This window comes from Magnolia sinica, chromosome 14, assembly GCF_029962835.1.
Source record: "Magnolia sinica isolate HGM2019 chromosome 14, MsV1, whole genome shotgun sequence".
NCBI classification, from domain to species: Eukaryota; Viridiplantae; Streptophyta; class Magnoliopsida; order Magnoliales; family Magnoliaceae; genus Magnolia; species Magnolia sinica.
Window position 1 is genome coordinate 2,441,296 of NC_080586.1, and position 19,607 is coordinate 2,460,902.

Below are 19,607 nucleotides of genomic sequence, written 5' to 3' on the forward strand. Positions count from 1 at the left end.
AACTCGAATGTGAGCCGCTGAAAATTTTCTTTCTCGTGGTCCATATTCGGATACACAAGTTGGCTATCAAATGTAGCGAAAGCGTGTGTGTCAGATCCAAAAACATGGACGGTTCCGATCATGAAATCATCTCTACATGTGGGCCAATTCGATGGTTAATCGCGACATATGAAAAAAAAAGTACTCCATTGCTTGCTGTTCACCATCCCAAGTCCCAACAAAGAGAAGCAGCGAATAAAGCGACTCAGCTTCTTCCCCTAAAATCGTCAAGAAGAGCTCCAAAAAGATTAGGTTTTAGGCGTCAAAATCCAAACGCAGCTGACGAATTTTAGGGCTTAAAGCGTCAAAAACCCTCTGAGGAGAGAGAGAGAGAGAGAGGATGAAGAAATTGAGATGGGCTATGGACAGTGGATTCTGGGATTTGGACATGTCCACGCCAATGACTATCGACGGCATCGCTCGACCCGTCCCTGGAAACCCTCTTCCTCTCGGCCTGTCGAGAGGAATCAAGCTATCGAGGCCGAAACAGCTTGATTTCATGCATCGCTTCATGTCGACCCCGCTCGTCCCTTCTTACGCCGGCGATCCGGCCAGAGGTGGTGATGGGTTCACCCTGCAACGTGCTTTCACCTTCCCTTTTGGTGAGAATTGGTAAGTTTCGGCAGTCGTGTAAAAGAAATGCATTTTAAATCATGGGCATTTTTTGTTTTTTTGTTTTCATTTCATTTCTATTTAATTGTTCAATGTAATGTGGGTCGAATCCGTGTTTCTTGGATGAATCTGTAATTAGAATTTAGCTGCTTTGCTGATTAGAGCTCAAAATCGCTTCTTCTTTTTTTTAAAAAAAATTGGCAGGTGTTAATTTCCCACATTGTTTTGTATTTGTTTGATTTCTTTTTAGCATGTTGAATTGAATTGGTAACAAGGCATGCAATGAGTCGTTCTCACAGTGAAAGATTGAAGTGATGATTTGGGGCACAAGTGTTAACATGGCACGTGTGTCAGGTGGGCCACTTTGACTGTGCCATGGCCTAAAATACTGGCCTGTCCATTATCCAGGCCATTCATGTACACTGAATTAGACTGTTGGTCTTTTTTCTTGTGACTGCCCATTTTTCTCATACATGTGTGGCCATCCAGATGAGTGGACTGGTCTGATATATCGGGCCCAGGCATGTTCACAGTGGGCCCTACGTGATGAATTTTCTGAATTTCTCAGATATGCTACATTGGCAATTTGGTATGTGTTCCATGAATCTCCACTTCAATACCCCCTCGCACTTCTCATTGGTGGCCAATGATCAAATGTGCAATTAGATTTTAGTTCTTATCTGTTGAGAGTGGGATGTGGATGAATTTACTTGTTATTTATGTGACTAATTTGATCTTTGGGCCCAGGCATGTTCAAAGTGGGCCCTACCTGACGAATGTCTTGAATCCATTGGCGCCATTGGCATGTGTTTCGCGAATTGCCTCTTCAATATTCCCTCGCACTTCTCATTGCTAGCTGATGGTTGTATGTGTGAGTACATGTTAGTTCTTATCAGTTCAAAGTGGCATAGGGATGAGTTTTCTTGTCATTTATGTCACTAATTTGATTGTGTGCAGTGTATATCTTGTTGCACTTCCTGGCTTACAATACTGGGATTTCCCACCTCAAATCAATTTGAACCATTAATCTTTGTACTTTTTTTAATGAGTAATCAAGAGAAGTATATTAAAAGGTAACCAGAAATACAACAACAAAGAAACAAAAGTAATCATGTAACTAAACCATACATCTGTATACTCCCCTTCGCAATCAATGTTTGAAGAAACTCAATATCTGTACTCTATATTTTCTCAATATCTGAATTCTCCAAAATGAAATCCTGCTTGCGACGAACTATTTACATTGCCCCTTGCATTACCTTTGGATACAACTCTCACTTTGATAGATTTACAGTTCTGTTTCTATGTTAGACTGCACTTCTTTGAGAAACAATGATTTGCAAACCTCTGGGATAATGAAATCTAGAATTCGTATTTCATCTCTTTTTGCAGTCTCCATATTCTTGAGTGTTAGTAGTCCTTTTGGGATTGGTGTCACTGACATTGGGGGTTTAAAGCTATGCAGGTTTGCTACTTTACTAGGCCAGTTCCACTTACAGAAATTAATATCTTCTGTCAAAGAAAGCACGCCAGGAAATCCCCCAGAATCCTCATGGCTTAAAAACATAGGCCAACATCTTTGTGATAAATCGCTATATGCTCTTGGTTTCTGTTCAGAATTCTTGATCCTACCAGATTTATCTATACTCCTAAACTCAGAAGCATATGCCGATAAGAAGGGACGCAGAAACAAGGCAATTGTCCTTCAAAAGGCAAGTTGGGTGTGACATTTCAGATTAGTTTATTTTTTGAATGTTCCTCGAGTAGTTCTCTTTAAGAGCAATGATCACCTACTCTTTAAGAGCAATGATCACCTACAACTGGTTGTAGGTTAGTTTAAGCTACCATCTGTCACACGTGTCGATTTATTACAATGTATCAAGTGCGTATGATATCTGAGCCATGCAAACAGTGGGTTCGACTAGGAAGATCACAGGGTGCGAATGCTGGGCTGGTTCAATCAGCAGGCAGGCCACCTTGTACTTGAGGTTGAAGTTGGAACCACCAATGGTCTGATTCAATGTAGACATTTGGCCAATCTTATCATTTGACTACAATAGCTCTTGCACCTGGTGATCTTCTGAGGTGGACCTACCCTTTTGCTTGCTAAGATGTCATACACGCTCTCCACCTGGACACGTTTGATGAGTTGTGGTTTGAGCTAACATTCAAGGTGATAATTCCTCCTTGTTTAAGTACCATCTAAATTACAGATGAGGTCTTAGGTTCATATGCTTGTTGGACATCATCATCTTCATCATAGCCTTCTTCTATTTATTTGGTGTCTGCTTGCTGTTGAATCATCATTCCTATTTAAGGCCCTATCCTTGCTAAGTGAACAAGTCTTTACATCCTTCTTAACACCTCGATCTAAGTCCCTGTAGGTCTTCCCACCATCCACTTTTCAGGTCCTTCAACCAAAATTGTTTTTCCCCTCCCACCAAACTTTTCTTTAGTCTTCATTGCACATGATTGAATCATCTCAATCAATTGTCCATCACTTTATCTCTTGATGGGACTACCTTGCTGCTTCTTATGACATCATTCTTAATTTTATCCTTCCTTGGCTTTCCACACATCCATCTCAAGATTCGCAACATCCTCATCTCTGTACCACTTAGTCTGTACTCATCTTCCCTTTTAACTGCCAACACTTTTCCCCATACGGCATAGCCCATTTGAATAAGTCTTATAAAATTTTACATTAAGTTTCATAGACACGAGATGATCATAGGACACTCTAGAGATCACATCTTCACTTGATCCACCCAGATCTGTTTCTATCAGGAACATCCCCATCCATTTCTCCATCCCTTTGCATAACAAAAAACAAAATGCTTGAAGGAATTGTCCGATTATCGATTTTTACTAAAGCCTGGTTTCTATAATTATTCCTACAGTAGTTGGATTCTAAATACTCAGTCTTGGTTCTGCTAAGTAAGCCTCTAGAGTCTAGAATCTTCCTCCGATCCTCCAATTCAGCATTTCCCTCTCTAATATCATCGACCATTACGTCATCTGCAAACAACATTTTCCAAGGGACCTCATCATGCAAACTAGCAGTTAAATCTATCTATAACAAGTGCAAAATGGTAGGGGCCTAATGGCAACTAGGATGGAGACCCATTTCCTTGGCATCACTCACTTGTGTCTCCAATCCACCTAACTTGTTGGACTGAAGCCCCAATGTTAGTCGATGCAATAGATGCATGGAGTGGATGTCACACAATCATCAGGATGGGCCCCACAGAGCCTTTGTGTGTGTTGCATGCAGAAGAGAGGAGGGCGGTGTGGGCTATACGCCTTATATTAAAAGAAGTGAAAGGAAGCAGGTGAAATCTATGCCATCCTTTTTGTGCAGTAAAATCTCAACCATTCCCTGCCAGGCAGCTACCTTTTTATGACGAATTCACCTTCTTTGAACAAATACTGTGAGGACGAATTGCAAGGGCAAAAATGTCCAAAGCTATCGGCGTTATATGTAGTGGTAAATAAGATCGTTTCCACTAAAAAGGATATAAGGAGTGCAAATAGAACTTGCTTCTGTGGATGCATATATGCCTCTAAGCATGCTTTCTTTGAGCATTGATACTTGCTTAAAAGCTTTCCATTGGCTTGTTCATTTTTTAACTGTAATTTGTTTGTTCTTTACATGAATGCAGCTTCCACATCACAACTTAACAATGGAGGCGACATGGCCTGGACTTTTTGTTGATGATCTTGGCAAATACTGGGATGTGCCATTATCAATGGCTATTGATCTTGCTCCTGTTGCTTCTGACTCTGGCTCGAGTTATCATTTATGCATACAGCATAACAGTGGGCATCCCAAGCAGTTTGGAGGTGATCAGACCAGTGGAGTACCTCCAAATCTACTGCCTGGGTTCTGTGTCAAAGCTGCCTATTCTGTTAAGAAGGATGCTGATATTTGGAGAAGCAAGGAAAGGAAGTTGAAAATGGTGCAGCCATTTGATGTATTTCTGTCGGATCCTCATGTTTCAGCTTCAGTGATCATGGGTATGATATTGTTGACAGCCTTCCTGACATTTTTAGTTATGCTATTTTGTCCTGGAGGACCTGACATGGCGTCCACAATCGATCTTTTCTTTACAGGTAGTGTCGTCAGTGCATCGTTTGGGGATAACTCTGTGAGACCTCCAACAGAAGATTTGCAGGGTTTCAGGGCCTTACGCATACTTGCCCAAGGAAGCAAGCATGCTTTTCTAGCAGATTTGTTTGCATCCGTTTCTTGTACAGCTCATCATGGATATTTTCAGAGGCTTTTCTTTGATCTCACCAGATTAAATGCGCGTCTAGATTTCCCTTCCGGTTTGAAATTTCTAACAGGTGCTACACATCTAGCACAGAGCTTCTATCATTCTCAAAAACCTGATTCTGAGGCAGTCCATGCAATCTGCCCTGATGTCACACTTTCGCTTCAGCAACAGGTATCAATCAATTTCATCATTCTCTTATTGATACATTTGGGTTCATCCCAAATGTATCAATGTACTACAACTTTTTCTTTTAAAATCACAAAAGCGGTGTTTGTGGGCAGAGTGGAGTGCTTTTTTCTATTTTTGGAAACTGAAGAAGGTGTGCAATGGCATCAAAGAAGAATTTTATAATTTCTACTTCTGTAGAATTTTAGAAATTTTAGAAACTGCAGAATTCCATAATTTGACTAATACACTTTTATTGCTTCCTATCATGCATCTCACAATATGGTACAATACTGTTGAGTGCATTCAAAACGCTGCATTTTCCGTCTCTTCTTTTTGTCAAATGTTCTTCTCAGCCAATTTGGTTAAAAAAACATTTAGATCTTTGAGTGAAAATTATGTCAAAAGGGAAAAAAAAAAAAAAAAAATCCTTTTTCTTTTTAAAATTTTTGTTGATGGTGCGATTGGAAGTGCTATCCTATTGAATTCCGATTTATTGGTCTGATAAAGTGGAGATAACACCATGTACCAATCAACATGAAGGGGAAATTTTATAAGATAGCTATAAGACCAGCCATGCTTTATGAGATAGAATGTTGGGCAGTTGAAGAACAATGTTCACAGGATGAGTATAACTGAAACAAGGATTTTGAGATGGCTGAATGCAAAGACGATGAAGGATAGAATTAGAAATGAACGCATTTGAGGGAACTTATGAGGAGCACCAGTAAGTAATAAGATGAGGGAAAGTAGACTTTAGATGTTTTGGCCATGTGCAACGGAGACAAAACTGCACCAGTTAGGAGTGAGTTGGTGCAAGTTTGAAGGTTTAGAAAGGGGAGGGGGAAGGCCCAAAAGAATGTGGATGGAGGTAGCAAGAAAAGACTTGATAACCTATGGTCTAACTGAAGTCGTGGCCCTTAATAGATTAGAATGGTGGAAATGAATTCATTTAGCAGAACCCAATTAGTTGGGATGAGGCTTAGATGATGGTGATAAATTGGACATAACCAAATTGTAAGTTCCTTGGCATTCAGATTGAGGTCTGTAATTCATTGATTGTAATCAGCTTATTGATTGCAATCAGCCTATGTAATAGACTATTAGATAATGCTTGATTGTAATCAACCCGTGCCATATTCTATTACATTGTGCCTGTGGGAATTTTGTGCTCTTACTGCCAGTCCCCAGCCCAGATAAAGGAGGGGGGTTGCGTCAGGCTGGCAGCTGGCATCACATTTATGCGTTAACTTCCATTATGAATCTGAATGGCAGAACAGGATTCATGTAGCCGATCCCAATTAATTGGGATAAGGCTTAGATGATAACGATGATGCATATTGAGGTGTGTGTTCCAAATGGCAATTTCATTTCTTACGAGTTGGATGTTAGAGAAACATAGCTGCAATTCAAGGGCTACTTCCTCATTATATAACACTAGGAAAGATCAGTACCTTGTCTTTTTATCTCTTTATTAAACTGAATGTTCGCAATTCAATTCACTTTGTGCAGCCAAACACAGCATTAAGGTGGGCAAAATAGAGTCACAAACATGAAGCAGTCCTGTTACTTGAAAATTTTTGTTCAAGCCAGTTTCTTCATCAACCTATCGAAAAGATCCAGAAAGTTTTATTATTTTTCCTACCAGGATCCTTTTGGTATTGAAGGAAAAAAAATGAAAAATAAAATTTCCGAATTCTAGTCTTTCTTTTTAAATGTTTCAAATAAAATGGATGATCTTCATTTCTGGTTTTTTTTTCCCCCAGCTTTTGACTATCATTTTATCTCTTTATTAAACTGAATGTTCGCAATTCAATTCACTTTGTGCAGCCAAACACAGCATTAAGGTGGGCAAAATAGAGTCACAAACATGAAGCAGTCCTGTTACTTGAAAATTTTTGTTCAAGCCAGTTTCTTCATCAACCTATCGAAAAGATCCAGAAAGTTTTATTATTTTTCCTACCAGGATCCTTTTGGTATTGAAGGAAAAAAAATGAAAAATAAAATTTCCGAATTCTAGTCTTTCTTTTTAAATGTTTCAAATAAAATGGATGATCTTCATTTCTGGTTTTTTTTTCCCCCAGCTTTTGACTATCATTTGCTTACCCTGTTTCTGGATTGATATGATACAGATTGTTGGAGCTTTCAGCTTCCGAGTGGATTCCAGAATCACATTCGACTCAAAGATCCAAAACCGTTTTGCCCGCATAGATGAATCGGTTTTTGCTATTGAGTATGCCTTGAAGGTTCTTGGTTCAGCAAAGGCAGTCGCTTGGTATTCCACAAAACAACGAGAGGCCATGGTTGAGCTACGGTTCTTTGAGAGCTAATGGAATTTGGTACTCCATCTCCTGAGTTTAATGCTTTCACGATCCATTTGCAGGAAATTGTAGTATTTATTTATTGGAATTTGACAATGTTTCCAATCACCAAGACTATTCTTTTTTCTTTAGCAATTTTAATAGATTTTGTGGCTGTCCGATGGATGTATCAATTTCCATGAATGAAGGAAATCATGACTTGTTATTTTGATGGGAAGCACATACACATGGGGAGGTATTTGATACTCCAGCTGTGTGACACTTGATACACAGGCACTCAGAAACTCGTACTTCATGATTCATATGTTAAATCAAATTAAATTGTCTAAATTGTGGGACTCAGTCGCCAAGTTAATCACAAAATCAGATTGGTTGAACTATCCTAATTTCTGATCCATGAATGCTCCGAAATAGGACCGTGGAATATTTTTCAATATTAACTGTCCAGTAAATGTCCACCAATCTGTAGTCTGATTATCAAATAAGTGTAACTAGTGGTTCATGGTACGTGGAAACTGGGACCCATAATTTGGACATTTTAGTTTGACTTATGATTTAAATATGCAATTTCTAAGTAATTTATGAGTGATTGTGTATCATCCATCACACTCTGCCAGAGTATCGGATTTGAGTTTCTCTGGTGAAGAACCAATATACAACCATACATGGACAGCACAGTTGTATCTGTTGGGACTCGCCGAAGCACACGGAGCAGAATTAAGTAAAGTAATCACAATTGACATGATAATTCAAATTTTATGTGAAAAAACTTTTGCAGGGAAAAAAATCATGGTATAAAGCGATGAGTAATGCACCATGAAAGCAATTTTACAATAGATATGAAAGCAATATTACAAGATATAGTGGATGTTAACAATTTAAACAGGATCTCATAGAGCTCTTGAATCTCTAGCAACACCCTTGAACCATTTAGAACACTTTAGAAAGCCTCAATCACCTCTAATCATTGCCCTAATCTCACCTCTAATCATTGCCCTAATCTCAATTTCACATGGTATATATACCACCCAATTGGAATAGTAAATAAATTGTGCATTTACGTAAAACCGTGTGCACCTTCGATGGGCCCTTCAATGACATTGACATACATCGAATACCCTTCAATGACATCGATAGACATATAGACATCAAAGATCAGTCAATGACATTGAATATTATTAGATGCTATTGAGTAGCAACCTCCAAAACCATCTCATAATCAACTAAAAAAAAAAAAATTCTTCCGAGATTTTCTCGATAGAATTGAGCCATCGACAGACTCTATTACAGAAATATTTAATACATTAGACAACAGTATCCATGTGAAGCAGCCTATAGTACGATACCCGGATATGATCCGTATTGACCAAGACCGAATTTCAAACCACGATTGCTGCGTATGAGTCTCACTCCCATTCGGTCAAAGGATTGGATGTGATGAGACATTGGGGCCTACCCTTATTACATCACCAGCTCATGAACCAGAGAGATCAGATGGTGGCGGGGTTCACAGCTCACACTTTGAATTTTTGTTTTTAATGTCTCGTACCAATTCATTTGTCATTAAAAACGTTTGTCCCATGACTTCTTTTCTTCTTCTTCTTCTTCTTCTTCTTCTTCTGGGAACACAAATGTAAGTTTGAATTTAAAAAGTCATCTCTGGGAATGAAATATGAATATTTTTCAGTTGGGTCAAATGCTACGACGGTGATTAGTGGGTTAAATCTCTCTGGCGCTCGCTTGTCCTGAATGGACTGGGATTCCCTAATGACCCCTCCAGCACCAAAATCTCGGTACTGATCGGTGCTATGGGCCCTTCCACTATGTATATGTTTTATCCATGCCGTCCCTCCAGTTTTTCAGCTCATTTTAGTACATGAGCCCAAAAATTAGGCAGATCCTAATTTCAGGTGGACCACACTACAGGAAAGTGGTGATTAAACGCCCACCATTAAAAAATTTCTTGGGGCTCACAATAATGTTTATCTGCCATTTAAACTGTTGATTAGATCACACAGACCTAGATGAAGAGAGGACAAAAATGTAACCATCAAGAAGTTTTTAACAGCGGTCGTTCAACCACCACTGTTTCTCTGGTGTGGTCCACCTGAGATTTGTATCTCCCTCATTTTCGAGAGAATGCTAAAATGAACCAGAAAAATGGATGGACCGCATGGATAAAACAAATACATCATGGTGGAGCCCACGGCACAGACCAGTACCGACCTCGGTACTGGAGGGATCACTACCGAAATCGAGTCCCATTTGAACAGCTTAGATGCATCACATCTTTAGAATTTCGATAAGGGCAGCCATGAGCCGGGCTAGGTCTGGACCGCTGTAGGCCCTGGCCCGGCCTTAGTCCTCCAAGCCCTGGTCCTAGCTTGGTCCTGGCCTTAATCGAGCCAAGAAGGCCTCCACCCTAACCTTATAGGGCTAGACTTGATGAGGGCTGGCCATGCCATTCATCAGCCCGGCCCAGACACCAATCTTAGATTTGAAGCCCAGGCCTGGTAGCCTGGCCCATTGCCACCTACTTCTCAATTTACACAAGTGGACCAATTTTCATTGATCCAGACCGTTCACTCAATGGTCCGCATTTAAGTAAAAAGGGATGAATTGGATGAACGAGATGTTGCAATCTGAGTGATTTTGGGAGTGGTCCATCCACAACAGAGCCCATCAGATCACTGGTCTGGATTGCATAGTATAGTTTGCAGTGGCACCATATCACCAGAAATGCCACCCAAGTTCCTGTTGAGAAGGACCTGGAAAGGTTAATTGCAGCACGTGTACTATCGTGGCATACTCGTACAAGATGGGGGCCACTTGTTTAGTGGGTCTGGCAGTTTCGTGTTGGTCCCACATGTGATATGCCTTCGATCTTGTACACGTGGTACGGGTGGGTGCTCTTGCCCTGATCCCTTCGGCAATCTCTTCGTGGTGACTAGCGTGGGGGCCATTTGTGCCAGATCTGGGCCGTTCGCCAGGTAGCATGCCCTGTGAGGATACAAGAAGGTTGGTTCGCTCATCATGTAGGCCACAGATCTACGTTGAATTTGGATTGGTTATTTTTCGTAGCTGTCCATTTTTCTCATACAAGCGTGCACTCTTATTAGTAGAAAACTCCTAGTTTTGGCCCAGGGAATGCTGAAAATACGTCCCATTTGATGAATGGTCCAGATCTCGTATGCGTGTGCCATGTTGGCACGTGTGACTCGAGGCTGTAGATCCATTTCCCGCTACCAGAGTACATTTTGTATTTCGATTTCCCGCTACCAGGCTGCAGATGCAACTTTTCACCCGGTTTCTTTTCCGAAGAGTCCAAAACTTATCTTCTCAGATCCCAACTTAGACGTTGGAGGTACGGACGAGCATTTGAAGACCAAAAATACTCCTGCCTTCTTTTCAGAAGCGGACTGGCTGGTGTGCGAAGACGAGCGCTGACGGACGCGGATTGCGTCCTACCCCCGCCGGCGGGCGGAGATCTGTGGGTCCACAGTGACGTAAGTGATTTATCCACGCCGTTCATCATTTTTCTCAGATCATTTTAAGGTATGATATTAAATTTGAGGCAGGTACAGGGCTTAAGTGGACCACAAAATGGGGATTGAACTTCCACCATTAAAAACTTCTTGGGAGCTTGAGAAGCTTCAGATCAAGCCGATATTTGTGTTTTCACTTCATCCACGTTTACATGACCTTATGAATAGTTTGGATGGTAAAAAAAACATCACGGTGGCCCTTAGAAAGGTTTCAACGGTAAGTGTCACTATCGCTGCAGCTTCTTTTGGTGTGTTCCACTGGAGTTGTGGACCTACTTCATTTTTAGTATTATACCTTAAAATGATCTGAAAAAATGATCAACTGCGTGGATAAAACACTTATATCACGGTAGGCCCCACAGAGCCCTTCCCGGGCGGGGGTAGGACGCAATCTATGTCCAGCGCTGACGCTCGGACGCGGATTAGATACCGACAGGCTACTGAAGTGACGTCACCAAGTTCTGTGGGCCCCACTATGATGTATGTGTTATATCCACACCGTCCATCCATTTTTAGATATTATTTTCGGTTATAAGCCAAAGAATGAGGCAAATAAAAATATATAATGGATCCCACCAAAGAAAATAGTGGGGAGAATGATCCAACCGTTGAAACTATCTAAGGCGCGTCATAATGTTTATTTGAAATCCAACCTCTTCAAAAGTCCAAAAAGACATAAAATAAGGGAAAATACAAATATCAGCTTGATCTAAAACTTTTTGGCCTTTAGAAGGTTTTAATGGTGGGCGTCACTATCCACTGTGTCAATTTCTCATTCCTCAAGACCGGCGCCGTCGTTTCCTGAGAAGTTATTAGATACGTTGGCAGAGTATATCCCTCGATACACAGGCACTTGAAAATTCTATACATATTATATATTTCTCTAAATTTAACTGAGTAAATTGTGGATCTCAATGTACTAAATTACAAAAAACAAAAATCAGACTCTTTGATAAATTCTAACCACCGATTCATGGACACTTGTTCGTTAAGATAGGAGCATTTGATATTTTCATTTTTAACCGTCTAATAAAAGTCCATCAATCCGATAGTCAGATAACGAAATATACGAAATTTTTAGTTTATAATACATATAAACTGGAACCCGTAATTTGAAATGTTTTTATTGAATTAATTTTATTCCACGAATGCAATATTGAAGCGCCTGAGTATTATGCATCACACTCTCCTAGAGTATCAAAGTTTTTCTCAAAATGTATTATGCGCGGCTTTTCTTGATCCACGTCAACATTTCATAATACGAGTTCGTTTCGCCTTTGTCGCGTCTCCAACGTGTGTCATCACCTACTGGGGCCCACACGGTGAGATAGTTACATGATATGAACCTTACATAATACCGTTAGTATCATAAATAAACTATGATCCTACATTCACACTTCATTAATGATCCTAGCCTTTGATTTTTTTAGAGTAAATTGTAAGCCATTGAAATTTTTTCTTTCATTGTTCAAAGTTCATCGATGGTTGGTCATATTAAAAATATATATCCATCCAAATTTTCATATATTTGATTTTATATCATGAAATAAAAAAAAATTGACGGTTCCGATCATCAGATCACTCAGCATGCGGACCCCAGTGGTGGAAACAGAACGCTGAAGTCTCAGTCGCGACGGAGACAAAACGAACTCTGTAGCGTCTTTGTCATCAGGTCCTTCAGTACTACTCCGTCCTTTATTACGCAGATTCGGAAACCAACGAACTCGTTGGATCCGGCTGTTGGACCGACCTTGATGTATATATATGTTTTTTATATCCACGCTGTCCATCCGTTTTTTCTTCTTATTTTAGAGGAACAATTAGAAAAATGTACCAGATCCAAGCAGCATGTGGACCACACCGAAGGAAAGAGTGTTGATTGAACACTTACCATTAAAAACTTATTGGGACCACAGAAGTTTTGAAAAATGATATTTATGTTTTCCATTCATCAATATCTGTTTAATCTTATCAACGGGTTGGATGGAAAATAAACATTACGGTGGGCCCTAGAAAGTTATCAATGTCGAGCGTTCAATCACCACTGCTTCATGGTGTAGTCTACTTGAGAATTGTATATGTTTGATTTTTGGGCTCATGCCCTAAATGGATCTGCGAAAACGGATGGACAGCGTGGATGTCAAACACATACATCAAGGTGGGCCCCACAGTCAGGTATCCACTGAGTTCTGTGGTCCATCGGATCCACCGCATCCACGTTCCCTCCAAAAGCCCTCTGATTTGTCTGACTCACTTCCACGTGGCGAATATCCACCGGTTAATCTCCTTGACTTGGTCTTGAAGCAATGCATAAAGGTGGGCCTAAGCTTTTTCTGATTACGTAATCAGTTTTTCGCTTTCTCTCGATTGTGTTGATTGAAAATCAATGAATGTGGTCTAGTTATCAACATCTGCTGATTTTCTCGAAGGTGGGCCCCACTGCCTAAAGGCGTGGCGATGACGGGGAGTGGATTAGGTGCGGCCCCGGCCTTAACCAAGACGGTGCGGCTCTTACCATGGGCCCACCTTGATGTATGTATTCTATATCCACGTCGTCCATCCGTTTTTACATATCATTTTAGGGCATGAGCTTAAAAATAAGGCAGATCATAGTCTCAGGTGGACCATACCATGGGAAAAAGTGATGAATGGCCATTAAAAATTTATTGTGGACCAAGAAGTTTCAGATCAAGCTGATATTTTTTATATCCCTTCATCCAGGTTTTTTTAACCTTATAAACAGGTTGGATGGAAAATGAACATTACTGAAATATTACAGTGGGCCCCAGTAATGTTTTTAATGTTGAAGCGTTCAATCACTACTATTTTCTATAGTATGGTCCACCTGATATTTGATCTTTTTTATTTTGGTCTCATACCCTAAAATATCTTTTAAAACGGATGGACAGCGTGGATATAGAATACATACATTAAAGTGGGCCCCACGGTATGCACCGCACCGTCTCTTGTAGGTCCGGGTTCGCACCTAATCGGCTACCGGGGAATTATACGAAACTCGTTCTGCCTATGACTTTTGATACGCATGCACCTAGAGATTGTACACGTGGCATATATGAGCTCAAATAGAACCGACCAGATTTTGCGGCCCACCTTGTCAAGTCACTATCCTATGGTGAGATTACTTGAACAATCCTAACCTTTGATTTGTGGACACTTGTTTGTGGAAAAGGGACCGGTTGATATTTTTGCATTTTAATCGTCCGTTGTCAGATAACTAAATAAGCTTAGTTTTTGGCATCGGATACCTTTCAATGGGTACCTTATTTTGAATGTTTGATTTGATTCATTGTATGCCACGTATGCAATTTCTAAGTGCCTGCGTATTATTCATCGCACTCTGCCAGAGTATCAAAGCTCATCTCATCACTGCAAGCAATCTAGGTTGCCTTTTGGAAAAGATGGAATGCGATTCATTCGCAGGACAAGGACCCCACGCACATCTACATGTGCCCTCATGTGCCGAACCCGGCCTCTGATCAGAGGCATACAAGAGACGTGCATCAGGTGGGCCCCACGTGGATATGGCCTGAACCCAAAATTAGATTGGTCTATTCATCATCCAGGACGCGTGCAGACGTTTTGCAACAAATCTGAAACCGTCCATTATGTGGGACACGTGTGGTCCACTTTATGAACAGACCAGCCCGATTTTTGTGCCAGGTCATCCATAAAATAGGATCCACATGACGCACGGATAAGATGTCCCATACACGAGCAAGGTGGCTGCATGATTGGGTGCGGGCTAAGCAAACCTCCTCGCAGGTGGTGGGTTGAGTTAGACCGTCTAATTTGTGGGCCACTGCTGTGTGTTGGTGGGGAAACGGATTGCCTACTCCCGCTGCCACCAGCCAATGGCTGATGGTCGGTGCTCTGTGGGCCCGACCATGATATATGTATTTCATCCATGTTGTCCATCTATTTTTCTAGGTCACTTTACGATACGAGACCAAAAATGAGTTATATCCCAATCTCAAATGGACGACGTTACAAGAAACAGTTTTTAATGAATGTCCGCCATTAAAAACTTTTTGGGGGCCACAAAAGTTTTGGTTTTTCCCTTCATCTGGGTCTGTATGACCTAATCAACAGATTGGATGTCAAATAAACAGTACAATGGGCCCTAGGAGGATTTTAATGGTGGATATCCAATCACTATTGTTTTCCTGTGTTGTAGTCCACCTGACATTTATATCCTCTCATTTTTTGTATCAAGGCCTAAAATGATCTGTGAAAATGGATAAACGGAATGGATGAAACACATACATCATGGTGGGGCCCACAGAGCACCGACCACTAGCGCCACCGGGCTGGTGGTGGCAGGGGGAGTAGCCAATCCGTTTCCGTTGGTGGAGAATGTCTTGAAAATCACACCGATTCGGTGTTCTGAACCATCTGATTTCGTCCATCTCAACCGGCCCCACGTTCGGACCATCCAGAACGATCCATGCCGCACGTGGGAGACCTGATTAGTCACTGTTCGTTAAAAACTGAAAAGGAGGTGGACCATTGATTGAGGCCACAACCAGATAACCGTTCAGATCATAAAACAATCACTAGTCAGTGGTTAAACGACTTCGGCTGTGTATGAGGGGACCAAACCAATGAGCGGCTCCTGTTGTTCGCCAGCCCCACACGTACCTCTCCCCTCACGTGCAACACACGTGAAAATTAATTGCTGCTAATCTGCACATCCAATGCATGTCGAATGGCAAGTGAGGGGTCTATCATTATCATCACCAGTAAAGGAGCTAGTTTTGCTCCGTTGTGTCCCACATGTTGAGATGGACCGATGATCAGAACCGTCCATGTTGTAGATAATACACTACAAGGTCCACCAAGAGAAACTTACACTAAAGCCTGATTATAAACGTCCCACATTAAGCTCCAGTAATTAAAGGTCTGGATCGGCAATGAAGCCTGATTGTTTGACTGCAGTTTATTGATGGCAGCACTGAGAACATGGACGGTTCAAAATCATCGGGATGATCTCAGCAGTGAGAAAAAACGAAGTTGATTTCAGCATGTGTACGAAAGATACAGCACCTGCTCACATTCATCTATGGATAGGATACCCCAATCTAGGGGATTTTTGGTGCATGAACGTTCCATAGTGAGGCCCATCATTTCAATGGTTTGGATCACTGAACCGTGGGCTCCACTTGCCTCTGCTAGTAAGATAACTGACCATATAAACAATTCCCTAACCTCCTCACGTCCAGCGCCATGCAGGTTCTGCTGGACTGTATCCATGGGTACAAACGGTTGTAGACTAACACTAGATTGCAATGCATCTGATGTGCATAAAAACAAACTGGCATGTGTGTACTTGCGAACTAAAGAAAATGACAAAGAAAAAAGAAAAGTCCCAACAATAAAATAAGAGCCGTTTTGTGTGCGGTCCACATCCACTTCTTTTTATATGGGCCACCGAAACTTAGATCCATCTACTTTGTCGATCTGGCTATTAAAAATATACATTGGCCACTAGACCATGGACATGAATCCAACGGTGGTCCACATCTAGTGACATGAATCTTGTAAAGTGTGCTGTTTTTTACATGTTGCTAACATGATTGGAGCAGCACACATGGGTGGAGCCAAAGGACAAAAGAAATGGATAAAAAACACAAGTTTAAAATGGTTAAATTAAAATAAAATATCAGGCATGTGATTTAATAATATACTTATTTTACGATATAACAATACAGAACTTTCTTTTTTACCATTAAAAAAAAAAAGTATAAGATTTATATTTCCTTCACCCATATAATAAATCTGGTACTAAAAAATACTCCAGTAGATTAATATAATAAAATGCCACTCTCTACATGCAACTCTATATATAGACCTATAAGAGGTAAAAAAATGGCTGACCTTTCTTAATTGGTAACTTCCTCCCTCGGGATATTAGAAATTTACACCTTTCTGCCGCCACGACACATGGTGCACATGACATATTCTATTGCCAATTAGAGCTTCAGTAAACTCATGTGTATGCATTGACAAGGAAACTCATATACAACCAATTCGGTGAGTCAGGGACATGACTGAGTTTCCACCCATGTTGGCCATGGGCCTACCTTGATGTATATGATGTATATTCACATTGGCTATCTATATAAGGAGTTCATTTTAATACATGAGCTAAAAGATGAAGTCAATCTAAATTACAGTTGGATCAGATTGTAAGAAATAGTGTTTACTGACCATTAAAATTTATTTTATGGATCTCAAAAGTTTTGGATCAAGCTGATATTTGTATTTTTTTATTTTATTCTTAAATAATAAGTTGTATGGCAAATAATCATTATAGTAGAACTTAGGAAGAATGATTAATGTTTCTTGTAATGCAGTCCACCTAATATTTGAATTTGTTTCATTTTTGGACTAATGCAGTAAAATAAGCTCACATGATAGATAGATGGATAGCATGGATATACATACACAACACATACATCGAAGTGGGCCCTACTATCAAACCTGACAGAACTCAGTCCAGTCCTGGTCAAGGGTTCGAGTACCCATAGGTGGGAAATTCCACTAAGGCGTGAGTGTATGGTGGTGTGTGTGCGCGTGTAGAAAAAAAAAAAAGTCCCGCCCCCAGTCACATGTGCCAGCATGTCATATACATAGGAGAGATCTGGTCCATACATCAGGAGGGTCCCTCTTCTTCCTAACCGAATATTGAGGCCATTCTAGTCATGTAGGCCACCGATTTTCAAAGCTGTCCAACTGTTTCTCTGCTGAGTAAACCATTCATATTTTTGGGCTAGAACATCCACGTGGGTGGACCGTCTGATGGATGGGTGGGGTTTTAAATTCTTCCAACGAGATAAAACTTCGATGCTCTGCAGATGGTACACAACCATTTGCAAGTCACCTAAAATTACACCCGTGACGTACAAGTAAATCACTTGGAAAAGTCCAAAATGCAGGTCCAACGTCTCAATTTATCAAGAAAAGTTAGAGAGTGGATTCAGTTAGGTCAAAGTAACACCAAATTCAGTAAGGCTGTGGGGCCCACTTTGATGTATGTGTTTTATATCTACACCGTATATCTGTTTTCCAGCTCATTTAAATGCAAAAAAAAAAAAGTAAAGAAAATCCAAATCTCAAGTGGGCCCCAAAAGTTAATGATCAAGCTGAAATTCATGCCTTTCCTTCATTTAGGCCAATATTAGCAAATAAACATTTTGGTGGGGCCTACAAAGTTTTTAACGGTAGACGTTCAATCAGGCATAGTTCATCTATGATTTAGATTTGTTTCATTTTTGAGCTCATGTTCTAAAAATGAGCTGGCAATATAGATACACAACACATACTTCAAGATGGACCCACATCAGGGCCTGAGTAAATTCATGTTTTTCTGGCCTGACATTGTCAAATATCTGATAATCTGATTGTTAAACACTGATTGGACAGTCAAAAAATGGTTGTATTTCAACAGATTACTGTCTATGAAACAGCGATTAGGATTTATCAAATAATTTGATTAGGGGAATGTAGGCAGCGGGCTCCACCATCTCGGAATGGCTGCATATCAAAGGTCATGCACTGCCAGAGTATCAAATAAAGGTGTACCCGGGATTATAGGTCAGCTTTGGTACATTGTACTGAAACCGTACGCGATAGGCCTCTTCATGCATTCTACCGTTTTTCTTGAAAGGTGGGTGCATCATGATTTTGAAGCCAGTAAAAGCAGGTCTAGAATTTCCTGTAACAGGAAGCTAGGTGAGGTGAGAAATTCACTCTATCTTTACTATTTGAAAAATTATGTAACAACATGATCCCAAAAATAAGACAGATCCAAATTTTGAATAGGCAGTACAACTGGAAAATTCATGTAACAACATGGTCTCAAAAATAAGACCGATCCAAAACTTTAATAAGCTGTATAACAGAAAAATTCATGTAACAACATGGTCTCAAAAATAAGGCAGATCCAAAACTTCAATACGGTGTACAACAGAAAAAATCATGTAACAACATGGTCCCAAAAAGAAGGCAGATCTAAAACTTCAATAAGTTGTACAATGGAAAAAATCATGTAACAACATGGTCCCAAAAATAAGGCAGATCCAAAATTTCAATATGATGTACAATAGGAAAAAACATGAAACAACAAGGTCAAAAAAATAAGGCAAATGTAAGACCTGTATCCTGATTAACCTTCCATAAGCTTGATTTTCGGTGCCGTTCTGCGTTTGAATGGGCCAGATTGACGAGTTCCGATCGGTTTCCATGTTTTAGTGCCGTAATGACCCAAGATGTATACCTTAGCAATCACACTGACACTGTGATTCCAACGCCGCGCGACACGTTCCATTTCGATGGCTAGATCGAAAGATGTGTGCCTTATTAGAATCAACGCATGACATACACCATACATATGTGCACACGTGACGTGGGGACCACTTAGTATAAAATATCTGGATTAGTAAAAGTCACTTTTAAATTAAAAAAAATATCTAACGCATTTATGCCTCACTCTTACCGCATTATGCCTATCCTCTATATTCAATGATGACCATGCCGTCCTCGTGTATAAAATATCTCCCGTCCATCACATTGACTGCGTGAAAGAAATCGAAAGGAAAAAAGAAATGATACGGAAAAAAGAAAATATA

The 19,607-nt window shown here is 40.4% G+C and overlaps 1 protein-coding gene across 2 annotated transcripts; it reads left to right on the forward strand.

The window, feature by feature from the left end:
- Positions 1 to 224: 224 nt before the first annotated feature.
- On the forward strand, positions 225 to 7,623 carry LOC131225410 (protein TRIGALACTOSYLDIACYLGLYCEROL 4, chloroplastic). Of its 2 annotated transcripts, XM_058220944.1 has the most exons (6): positions 520 to 651; positions 1,399 to 1,522; positions 2,109 to 2,363; positions 4,314 to 4,668; positions 4,765 to 5,099; positions 7,226 to 7,623. In XM_058220944.1, the coding sequence occupies exons 2-6, from the start codon at positions 1,511 to 1,513 to the stop codon at positions 7,421 to 7,423; spliced, it is 1,155 nt and encodes a 384-aa protein (XP_058076927.1). In that variant the 5' UTR covers positions 520 to 651; positions 1,399 to 1,510; the 3' UTR covers positions 7,424 to 7,623. The 2 variants fall into 2 exon arrangements, with proteins under 2 accessions (XP_058076926.1, XP_058076927.1); XM_058220943.1 differs by lacking the exon at positions 1,399 to 1,522 and having other exon boundaries at positions 225 to 651; positions 2,117 to 2,363.
- The last annotated feature ends 11,984 nt before the right edge of the window (positions 7,624 to 19,607 follow it).

Bases quoted from the DNA above. Each gene is read 5' to 3' on its own strand.
- LOC131225410 (XM_058220943.1), top strand. From the start codon at position 380: ATGAAGAAATTGAGATGGGCTATGGACAGTGGATTCTGGGATTTGGAC. The intron at 652-2,116 runs GTAAGTTTCGGC...AAAGCTATGCAG, and splicing joins TTCCCTTTTGGTGAGAATTG to GTTTGCTACTTTACTAGGCC. The intron at 4,669-4,764 runs GTATGATATTGT...TTTTCTTTACAG, and splicing joins TTCAGCTTCAGTGATCATGG to GTAGTGTCGTCAGTGCATCG.